This window comes from Amblyraja radiata, chromosome 3, assembly GCF_010909765.2.
Source record: "Amblyraja radiata isolate CabotCenter1 chromosome 3, sAmbRad1.1.pri, whole genome shotgun sequence".
Classification (NCBI taxonomy): Eukaryota; Metazoa; Chordata; class Chondrichthyes; order Rajiformes; family Rajidae; genus Amblyraja; species Amblyraja radiata.
In genome coordinates, this window is record NC_045958.1 from 15628090 (window position 1) to 15640521 (window position 12432).

At 37.7% G+C, this 12432-nt stretch overlaps 1 protein-coding gene across 1 annotated transcript in view; it reads right to left on the minus strand.

The window, feature by feature from the left end:
* Nucleotides 1-205: 205 nt before the first annotated feature.
* LOC116970816 (solute carrier organic anion transporter family member 3A1-like) overlaps nucleotides 206-12432 on the minus strand; it is a 296548-nt gene continuing 284321 nt past the window's right edge. The window contains exons 9-10 of the mRNA XM_033017367.1: nucleotides 11813-11877; nucleotides 206-2159 (exon numbers count right to left, since the gene is read on the minus strand). Coding sequence (XP_032873258.1) covers nucleotides 1777-2159; nucleotides 11813-11877 — 448 coding nt within the window. The 3' untranslated portion in view covers nucleotides 206-1776. The remainder of the gene's footprint in view (nucleotides 2160-11812; nucleotides 11878-12432) is intronic.

Here is a 12432-nt window from a genome sequence, read left to right on the forward strand (position 1 = left end):
TATCCATGTCGTCTAGAAATGCTGCCTGATCTACTGAGTTACTCAAGCCCTTTGTTTGTTTTGGGGAGATTCTGAGGCAGGTTTGGTTTACATTCGAATAGTTCTGGATTTCAACCTCTGACGTGATCTCAACTCTTCTGCCGTAGAGAGTGAATAATTCAGCCACTACTAAGTTATCCAAATAAAGCAACAACAGAATCATGGATCAGTTTTACAGAAGTCAAATGCATTTCTTTTAAAAATTCTATCGTATAAAGCATAATATAAATAATACAAACACATTGGTTTCAATACAATATACATTAATATTCTTAATATTTTTGCAGTAGAAAAAAACTGGGAGATTAAAGTTTACTCAAATACACAAGGCATGAACAATACAGATGTGGCTTTGTCATTTTCATCACCTTTGCTCAATTAACTGTGGTCTCTACCATGTTAACGTTTTGTGGTGAGTGGAAACTATGCAACTCAATTTACAATTGGCACCAGAAACAGTGAGGGTAAAATCAAAAAAGTAATGTGAATTTTAACAGGAGCGGGGCAACATTGCCAAATTTTGTGTACCTGTGCAAGCATAATAATTGAAGCATCTCTAACTGCTGTGCCTTTTGTTATTTTATTATGCCACACAACTGATAAAATAACATCACTTGCTGTAAATATGATAGGAGTTAACAACCCTAGGTGGTTGTTCAAAAAAAATTTCTTGAGCTTTTAAATCATAATGCTACTCTGCTCAGAGTTTGGTGATGAATGTGAGTGCCTAAAATAAAACACCATTCCTTTCCTTGCCAATGTTACTACTCGCACCTCAAACCTGCCACCGTATTTAAAGTAAATCAAAACGAATGCACTCATGCAGTTGGCATAATCTTTAAACAGTTGTGTAGGCTCCTATATTTCCAGTATGAAAATAAAAAATAATTTGTATTAAGAATAAATAATTGATGTGTCATGGGGTATCAGGATTTCTTTCATGTACTTCATAAATGACCTGAGGCACCTTTTGGTATTATCATTCTAGCTATTTAGCAGCACCAACTTGTAACAGTACTGGATATTGCAGAACGTTTTAAAAACAATAGGCAGGTTTTGAATGACCTCAAATGGCTTGAATAATTGAAAGTAACTGCTTTAAAATAAAGAATAAATTGATCCATTTCAGGTTGCATTATAAGCAATTATTGCAATATACATGATGGCTGTAATATTAAATCAGTAAAGATACTTGTTAAACGTTGCAGAGGGAAATACATAATCAGAAGCTTATATTGTTTGTTAATGTGGATTCTTTGGTCAAAGTTCAGGCTTTGAAGCGTTGGATACTTGGGATAAACTCAAGGCCAGAATCAGATCATACACTTGTGCTTTAAACATTTCACTTTCATATACTTTGCGTGATATAGATAGCATTATATGCTGTAATATGTTGTATCTCTTCAGAAAATGCAAAATAAGCATAAAAGCCATTTAAATAGAACTTCTTTAAAAATAACTGACCACTGGGGCCGACTGCTTTTCCTGGTTTGGATCTGCTAGTTCTTGGTACTAGCTCACCCCATTTGTTCACTTCTGTTGTGAGCTATTCAGAATCACAAAATATTATTGCCGTCATTTAAACTATAGGGAGATTAATATAAATCTTTTATAAGGCCAGTGCCTTCTGTTGTATCCTTGTGATGCATAAAAACATTAAAATAGATGTTTAGAAATGGGTTTTTTCTCCTACAAAACTATATATCTTCACAATGCTGCAGTCATTCCATACAAATGTTAAAGGACAGACTCTATGTTTTCGCACAGCTCATTGTCTCCCAAATGGTAGATTAATGTTGTCCTTCCAGATGATTTGTTAGAATCGCCTGTCGCTGCATCTAATGTCAATGTTGATGTAAAGAGATCTGAAGTGGTCATTCTGCCGACTGAATCTTCATCTCCTTGAACGTACTTCTTGGAATGCCTCTTTATGTAATGCCAAGTAGTTGTGTACAATATAAAGGCGATAGCCTTTAGACCAATGGCAATGCTGACGTAGAGATATCTGTATGAGGTGTTGTCATATAAAGCACATGCTCCACTTTTATTGCAGGTTTCTGACCAGACCAGACAGGTGGAGTCAATTGCAGCTCCAAAAATAAGTGGCGGTGGGATGAAACCTAAACAAAAGTAGAAGGATACAGAGATTAACTTAAAAGTAGCCAAATATGAAATAGAAAGTGAATGAAAATATTTAAAATGGGAAGTGCAGCATTCCATTTCAAACAGTACTTACTGTCCACTTTATTATACGTTATTTATGAATGTCTTCACTTAATGATATAATTAAGTGAGGGAGAACTGGTTGAGAGACTAGAGTGGATATCGAATGTACAGGTAAATCTATGATCATAGCAGAAAGGCCAGCTTGAAGGTTTGCGGATTCAGAAATCGGGCTTCGACCGATCCACTCTCAAATTCTTGATTCCACGCAAAGAAGCACATTTCAGTAAAATCATATATTATTTGTGGGCTCATGGAATTTGTTTACAATTTCAAAATGGAAATCACCAGGCATATGTTCTTGTTTAATGATGACATAACTTTTCCTAGTTTTTTTATAACTGCTGGTAAGACTATTGGTTTTCATGTGGATAAATTGTGTGCATAGTGAAGGTTATTTTGACTTTGTAAAATTGTGTGGAAAACAATGATAGTGAATTGTAAGCCTATTTCAAATTGTTTACCCGAATGTAATTTCCATCTCAATAGTACATTATCAAAAAATTATCTCCAGTGAATGAACATTCATGTATGGCTCAAGACAGACGCTCATACAGTGTACAAAAGAAAAGCCATGTATCGAAAATTAACAGTTTATTTTATATAAAAGAAACCAAGATACAGCAGATCCCCGGAAATATAGATAGCATTTCTGGTTTAATGAAGGGTTCTGGCTCAATATTAACCAATCCTTTCTTCCAGCAGCCTTCAAAGAGGCTGTCGATATGTAATATTTTCCTCAGTCATTTTTAATTTTCAAACACATTTTGATTTTCAAACTACAATTTTCATGCAATGTCCTTTGTATTACATTTTACCGATAAATCTATGAGTAAACAAGGCAGAAAATCATAGTTTTCAGTTTCTATGTCCATTGTTGAGAAAATTGGGGGAAAATTTTATCTCAATAAAATTGTGAGCCATGCAAGAGAATCATTTATTAATTCCAGCTTGTCAAAAAGCTGGCAACTGTTACCAAGGAATGTTATGAGGTGAAATAACTAGATTTAACCAAAGTCTGAGCAAACAGATGTTGCCATGCAACTTGTAATAATAAGAAGGGCCCCAACCCGCTAGAATTTAGAAGATTGAGGGGGGATCTTATAGAAACTTACAAAATTCTTAAGTGGTTGGACAGGCTAGATGCAGGAAGATTATTCCCGATGTTGGGGAAGTCCAGGACAAGGGGTCACAGTTTAAGGATAAGGGGGAAATCCTTTAGGACCGAGATGAGAAAAACATTTTTCACACAGAGAGTGGTGAATCTCTGGAATTCTCTGCCACAGAAGGTAGTTGAGGCCAGTTCATTGGCTATATTTAAGAGGGAGTTAGATGTGGCCCTTGTGGCTAAAGGGATCAGGGGGTATGGAGAGAAGGCAGGTACGTGGTACTGAGTTGGATGATCAGCCATGATCATATTGAATGGCGGTGCAGGCTCGAAGGGCCGAATGGCCTACTCCTGCACCTACGTTCTATGTTTCTATGTAACCCAAAACAACATCTATCCTTGTTCTCCAGAGATGCTGCCTGACTCCGCATTTTGTGCTTTTCTCAGCTATACAACATATATATTTTACCTTCAATGTCTGGATTGTAATTGTTTTACAGAAAAAACATTATTGGCAGAACACTCTTGTAAAATACATTGAAAAATTACCAAGTTATAATCAAATAATTTAATTTTATGTTATTTTTTTTAGTAGTGTAGACTGTAGAGCATCAACAAATAATTAGATTTAACCACAGGGGGAAAGTTTTAATTTGGATAATCTATTCGTGCATTGTAAATAAAATTGATTTCTTGGCAATCCCTTTCTTTCGGGAGTTTAAAGTATAAAAATACTTACCTCCCACAAATTATCCTTTTTAATCTATATTCCTTAATTTATATGTGTATATCTATATATGGCCATTTCTATCTATATACAGCTTTGGAGTATTCTGTGCAGTTCTGGTCACCCCATTACAAAGTGATGTGGAGGCTATGTCCAGGTTTTTAGATTAATTGGCTTCTGTAAATCGTCCTCACTATGTAGGATAGGACTGGTGTACTTGTAATCGTTGGTCAGCGCAGACATGGTGGGCCAAAGGGTCTGTTTCCATGCTGTATCTCTCAACTAAAACCTAAACCATATGTCCTGACATGAGAGCAAATTCAATACAAGTGTGGGAAACTGTTTTAGATGGAGAAAAATAAGAGTTTTTTCTGTCAGGGAGTTTGTGTGTCTTTGGAATTCTCTATCCCAAAGACTCGTGGAGGCCAAATCATTGAATACATTCAAGGCTGAGATAGATAGACTTTTGAAAGATTCAGTGGTTTATGGCGCAATATTGTCACATGTACCTAGGTTTCAAGTTTATGTGTACTGGCAGGAATGTGGAACCGAGGCTAGGATCCAATGAGCATGATGTCGATGAATAGAGAAGCAAACTTGAGGGGCTACATAACCTACTCTTGCTCCTGTTTCTTATGTCTTTAGGCCAAACATCTTTGGCAGCAACATTCGATTTTCTTGCTCAGAGACCTTTTCATTAATCCAAGGATGCCACTAAATTCTCCATATGAATGCATATGGTGATTCAGCAAAATGCAAAGGAGACAGTAAGAAGTTACATAAAAAACAATTTAAGTAGTAAATGAAAAATAGCTTGTATGTCATTAATGTTAGATATTAGAAACCCCTGACTTTTGTAAAGCTACTTTCCTTTCGGCACACGGATAATTATATGGCACGTTTATGTGAAATAACGATGATGAAGAATTTAATCACATAATAAATTAATAAACATAACAATTAATTTGAACAAAAATTTGAATTTGAAAATAGATGCAAGTTATGAGCAGGCACAAGGTTCTGTTAATCTCAGTGCAATCAGATCATGAAGTAACAATTCAATACTTCCTAATTACATCAAATTAATTGAAAGCTAATGCTTTTCTGGCTGCAATTCAGATTTTAAACAGTGTAAATGAATTCCGTGCTTCTGCTGAAAAACCCAGAGTGAAGATTTCGGATCACGATATACGTCTGCTGGAAGGTTTATATTCACTGTACCCAGAAACTAAAATGAAGCTATCCTTTATAAAAAAAAACTTTTTGCCTTGGTAAGGAGATGTCAGGGAATCACCATATGATATAGTAGCGAATCAATGCAGTAATAATTAGCATACATTTCATGAGTTATAAATGGCAACTGAAAAGTGCTTAAATTGTCCATCCCATTGCTAATGTTGTGACACCAATCAACTCCAGTGAGATCAGTAAGAAGGGTATAATCACAACATTGACCACATTGAAGGGGAAGTTAGTTTTTGGCATATTTTATCCATAGGTGAGGTAATATTCTGGAGATATTGCCGTCCTTCTGAAGTGTACACAGAATGCCTTATTTTCCAATCTAATTTTATTAGATAGCCAGATTCTGTGATGTGCCTTTAACATCAGTTATTTTAAAACCCAGCGCTGTCCTTCGCTTTACCATTCTGTCATTTAAAAACCCAATGCTGTCTTTGCTTTTAATATCCAGTTATTTTAAAACCCAGCCCAATCTTTGATTTTAACATCCAGTTATTTTTAACCTCAGTGTTGCCTTCACCTTAATGCCCAGTTATATTAGAACCCAGTCTTTGTCTTGCCTTTGCCTTGGGCTGTTTAAGAAGCAGTGGTTTGTGGATGTGGAGCTATGATCTGTAGGGCTATGGGTGTAGTATTACAAGCACTCTGGGATTACTGTTTCCCAACCAGCATTGACTCAATGGACTGAATAACCCTCTCCTCTGTCCTATGTTTTCTGCAATTCTCTCAGCATCAGGACAGGACTTCCTGAGGAAGCTCAAACAGGCCTCACTCCCCACCAACATCCTCAGGACTTTCTACAGGGGCACGGTGGAGTCTGTACTCACATACTGCATGAACACGTGGTACTGCAACTGTAGCTGCTCAGACAGGAAGGCTCTGCAGAGGGTAGTGAGGGGAGCAGAGAGGATCATTGGCGTCTCCCTACCCTCGGTACAAGAACTGTTCCAGAGCCGCTGTCTGAAAAAAGCTCTGAGAATAGCTAAGGACAAACTGCACCCCCTCCACACACACCTGGATCGCCTGCCATCAGGCAAGAGATACCGTAGCATCAAAGCCCGGACTACCAGACTGCTAAACAGCTTCCTGCCACAGGCTGTGAGGCTGCTAAACAGTCACTCCACCTGATTCTGCGGCTTTGCACTGACATTTTAATAACTCTGGCACTGGCCACTCAAATCAGCTGCCCTGGACATTTTAATGATTGTTTTTACTATTTTAATGTTGCTGTTTTACCTGCTTTTAACTATTTATACTGTTTCATCAGGGACTGGATTGTTTTTACTGTTATTATGTGTGAAATGTTTTAAGTTTCATGTGCGATGCTCCGGTATTCCCTGGGAAACGTCTTCTCATTTTGCACTGTGCAACTGTTGCTTTGCAAGATGACAATAAAGGTTGATTGATTGATTGATTTATTGGATGGAAGTTGTCATTTCATTTTATTAGTTTTAAACTTTTGTTATGCAAGGCAGTCGAAGGCAAGATGTTTTTAGTCTGCTCCGCTGATGTGCAAATTCATAGTTGTGGAGAATCATTCTCAGAAGTTTGAGTGTGCAACAGAATTGCTATTGGTATGTGAAAGTCTTCCACCAAGCCAAATCTTGCCTTGATTCAACTTCCATTCCGCCAGGAGGGATCACGGTGTGGCTGTTGATAATTACCAGATATTTCTTTCCCAATGCCCCAATGTCCCCCATGTATTTCATGCACACTGTTCACTCTGTGGGCTTCATCTGAACAAGGAAATTCATTGATATAAACAAATCTGTAATCTGCCAGCTACAGCAAGGTAACTGTTGTCCACCAGAGGCTGTGCCAGCTTGAGCAGGCACAATGAGCTTTAAGTGCCTTGTGAACTAACCAGGTAGCAATTTTCAAGGACCTCTGGGCTTATTCTCTACACAACAGCACTCCGCTGTTGTAAGTATGTAAACATGTTCAGTTACATACTTAATGTAGTACATTTAAAAACATTTCAACCTCAACCTCATTTCGATAGCATAAGAGCACGATGCAACTAACAAGATTACATCAATTTAAAATAGAATTTTATCTTGTTCATATGGTGAAACCCCCAGGGTTTTGTCAGGTATTCATGGGGCAGTGCTGTACATCGGTTACGTTAATAGTTTTTTAACTCTCGTGTCCAATCTGTTTTGCCTCGTTTACATCTGATTAAGTGGTTGGCCTGTATTTAAGTGGTGAATGGATAAAATTCTGTTTGATTCTGTCTGCATTGAATTGAAGTCCTGGCATTAGGTTGGGGTCGCTGCAGCTGTAATGACTATAAAAATAATAAACTGCAAATACATCCAAAACTGACAGACATTAATATCACAGCCTTTTCAATTTTACAAAACCACTGATGCTCGAATGTATTAAACATTATTCACTGTGTCTGACTGAAACATGGCTGAATGTCATTACCAGATTTGAGTCATATTTTACTCCTTGGTGGCTACCCCATTTGGTTAGTTCCATAGGTTATAACTTGTCATCCTAGGGGGTACCGTGTGGGGGTTACCATTTCAATACAGTGAAAATAATCAAAAATGTTTTGTTAATAGTTTTAATCTGCCATTCCAGAGAATCTTAAGAAAGATACGTCAGGATGCAATAGCGAAGATTCAGGGAACAATTATGAAACAGATTTAAAACGCATGTTTTTCATTTCCATATGTTTACATGGTTGACGGGAGACCTACTCAAGACTGAAAATGATGATGGGATTTGAGAGGGTGCCTTCAGATAATCTATTCCTTTGACGGGGGGAAATCCAGAATGAGAGGAACACTTAAATCTTGGTTGTTCAAGAGTGAAATTGGGAACACAAGGGCCATGGAACCCTTGGAATTCTCTTTCCAAAAGCAATGATTTCGATGACAATTGAAACATTCAAGATTGTGGTTCGTTAACTGTGACTTCTAGTGGTTGATAGTGACAGAATGGATCGTGGTCAAAACACAAAGTACTGGAAGAACTCAGCGGGTCAGGCAGCATCTGTGGAGGTACTGGACGGGAGATGCTTCAGGTCAGGACATTGAAGATAAGATCCGGGACGGAATCGTGGCCTCTTCTTGCCAGATATGTTGATTGTCTGAAATCTACATGGCAGAAGTGTGACTTGCCTCTTGACAATGTGGGTATTGTCAATATCTTGCTATCACTGATTGTGGTCACTATTTCATGGGGGAGTTGTAAATGGAGCTGAATCTTGCAGAATTGTCCACAGCCACCCCCAATTTTAGTCAGAAATTTGCTTTTTAATAAAGCAGCAAAACGTGGTTGGACCAAATACTCCTGCAATGATATTCTGAGGCTGTCATGACTGCCTTCAGCAGTTTTAACTATCTTGTTTAGTTTCAGGTATTACTCCAACTACTAAAGGTCTTTTCCATTGATTGAAATTGAGCAGCTTTTCAAAGGCTTAATGATACAATATTCTGTTTTAGTTCCAGTCCAGCTAGTTCCATACATCCTCTGACAATCAGCTTTCCATCCATTATTGTATCAGTGCACTGTCCATTATTGGAGCAGAGAGATTAAGATGGAATCTAAAACGAGCATTTTCATTAACTAGGAGTTTTCCCTCATATCATAATAATTTTTTTTTCCCATTACTTTGTTTTTGATTGGGATGATACTGAAAGGAAAGTGTTACATTTATCTTACTTTTAGTGGATGGGAGATAAACTGACTGGGTTACAAAATTACTGCAAGAGTATCATGGCTGCACTGAAGATACTTACAGAGAAGGTCACCTAGGTTGAGCTAACAGATCTTCTTGTGGAAATGGTTTTGAAGACAATCACCTTTTCACTAAGTAATACCTACTGCACACAGTAGGTTTAATTTCTACCTGTGTAAAACAAGCTAAACATTTTAAGTGTTTTATAGATTTGCTATTTCTTCATCTCTGAATAGTTCTGAATTTTATCTGTTTTTTGAAATCTTTACTCTTTTCTTTGATTTGTTACCATCTTTTGAATTGCTTTTGGTCATTCTAATCTTCCTCTAATCTTCCTCTGCTCTGGACATTTAATATTTGTCACGCGCTTCGTTAGCATTGTTAGCCCTAATATCATGAGCGTACACTTTTTAATGTTTTAGTTATCGTCAGATTGATAGTTCATCTCTTTTCCTCTTGCAGAAACATTTATTTTGATCCAAACATCTACATTTTAAAAGCAATTTGTTATGAAGTACCTTCAGACACCCTGAAAAGTACTGCATAAGTGTAAGTCTTTATTTTTTTGACAAACTCATGCATTTTTTTTACCGATGATCAGACAATCTGTTTATTATTTTTTTCTCTAAAGCTAAGTCAGCCTGAACCATTCCATTCCGCTGAATCTTTGCTGTTTCCAGTCCAGTGCATTAACTTTGATTGTTGTTCACTTTGCAAGATGCGAACTTGGTGTGTGGACCTGGTGTGTAGACCTGGTGTGTAGACTTGGTGTGTAGACCTGGTGTGTAGACCTGGTGTGTAGACCTGGTGTGTAGACCTGGTGTGTAGACTTGGTGTAAAGATTGGTGTGTTATAACCATAACCTCCCAGAGGTGGTAGAAGAGGCAGGTGGGGTTTTAGTGCCTCAGTTCTGCATCTCCCAAGGGGTGCCTCAGGGATCTGTGTTGGGTCCACTGTTGTTTGTCATATACATCAATGATCTGGATGAAGGTGTGGTAAATTGGATTAGTAAGTATGCAGATGATACTAAGATAGGTGGTGTTGTGAATAATGAAGTAGATTTCCAAAGTCTACAGAGAGATTTAGCCCATTTGGAAGAATGGGCTGAAAGATGGCAGATGGAGTTTAATGCTGATAAGTGTGAGGTGCTACATCTTGGCAGGACAAATCAAAATAGGACGTACATGGTAAATGGTAACAAATTGAGGAATGCAGTTGAACAAAGGGATCTAGGAATAACTGTGCATAGTTCCCTGAAGGTGACATCTCATGTAGATAAGGTGGTAAAGAAAGCTTTTGGTATGCTAGCCTTTATAAATCAGAGCATTGAGTATAGAAGTTGGGATGTAATGTTAAAATTGTACAAGGCATTGGTGAGACCAATTCTGGAGTATGGTGTACAATTTTGGTCGCCCAATTATAGGAAGGATGTCAACAAAATAGAGAGAGTACAGAGGAGATTTACTAGAATGTTGCCTGGGTTTCAGCAACTAAGTTACAGAGAAAGGTTGAATAAGTTAGGTCTTTATTCTTTGGAGCGCAGAAGGTTAAGGGGGGACTTGATAGAGGTCTTTAAAATGATGAGAGGGATAGACAGAGTTGACGTGGACAAGCTTTTCCCATTGAGAGTAGGGAAGATTCAAACAAGAGGACATGACGAGAATTAAGGGACAGAAGTTTAGGGGTAACATGAGGGGGAACTTCATTACTCAGAGAGTGGTAGCTGTGTGGAATGAGCTTCCAGTGGAAGTGGTGGAGGCAGGTTCAATTTTATCATTTAAAAATAAATTGGATAGGTATATGGATGGGAAAGGAATGGAGGGTTATGGTCTGAGTGCAGGTAGATGGGACTAGGGGGAAATAATTGGTCGGCACGGACTTGTAGGGCTGAGATGGCCTGTTTCCGTGCTGTAATTGTTATATGGTTATATATGGTTACATGAACTGACCTGAATGGAAACTCTGAAGGATTGTCCAACTTTAAAACCAGCACTAAATTTCACTTTTAAACGGATATATCAAATAAATGTATTAAATGAAAATAATATATGATGCAAATTGTTACTGGATGATACTAGTTTAGTTTAGTTTAGTTTATTGACACGAGAACCAAAGTAGAGTGAAAAGCCTTTTGACTGAAGAGCGTGCTATTCAGTCAGTGGAAAGACTATACATGATTACAATCAAGCTGTCCACAGGGTACATACACAGGACAAAAGGAATAAAGGAGTGAACCAATTGTAATGATCAAGTTTAGACCCACTACTGGGGATAGCATGCAGAGAGTCGCCTGGCTTCAGTACCATATATGTATACACTGTCCAATAACATCCTGAAGACTATACTGGGGGCGTGCAACTCTTGAGAAGAAACTGGACTTCAATGTAGTTTTTTACACAATGAACCAAAGAGAAAAAACTCATATTTTAGGAGTCATTTTCTGGCTGTGACATAATTACATTGATAATGGACTGAGCAACATTTAGGAGTTCCCAACAGGCATATGAAAAGGAGTTAGCCCTTCTCAATATGCTAATCAGGTGCGTGATACCTTTTTTACAATATCACTTATTTATCAGTCAATAAATTATGTTGCTTTATATATTTAGCCAACAAGTCTGTCACTTTGGCACTGGTACCATATTTCAGATGTCAGAGTGATAAAAATATCACTTAAATTATGACAAAGAATATTTTGGCAACATTATGACAACCTTCAGATGAATAGGAGCAAACTAAAATGTAACAATAAATCACTGAATAACTGAATGAAACCACTTACCAAGTAATCTGAGCATTAGAAATTGGACACCAAGGGCATAGGATTTGTATTCGGGGTTTACAGATCTGTGGAGATAAAGACCAATAAATATCAAGTCAAGTCAAGTCAAGTTTATTCGTCACATATACATACGAGATGTGCAGCGAAATGAAAAGTGGCAATGCTTACGGACTTTGTGCAAAAAGACAAACAAACAAACAACCAAACAAACTACAAGACAAAGCTACCTACCAGACAACAGCGCTAATATTGTCCCAATGTAAAACCAGCTCACATGAGAGTGATGTAGAATCTTCCACTCCAGAAGATATTCAGACTAACTAAATGTCTTTGTGTATTCTGTCTTTTCTGAGATCTTTCCTGTGATATTGCTTGGTTCATCTATTTCACGCAATTGGCAACCAAAGGAAACAAATCACATTGCAGTTTGCTGCTAATGTAAAGAAAAGGAAAATCACATGGACATTAGAAGAGGACCTAGTGGAGCTGATTGTGTAAAGTTTACACTGCACATGAGATTTGCAATGGAGCAGCACAACAGCTGTGCAAACCGATTACCCTGTTCAAAAATTGTCTGACTTTGTCTAGGTTTTCAACAAGATGCAAAAAGTAAACAGTCC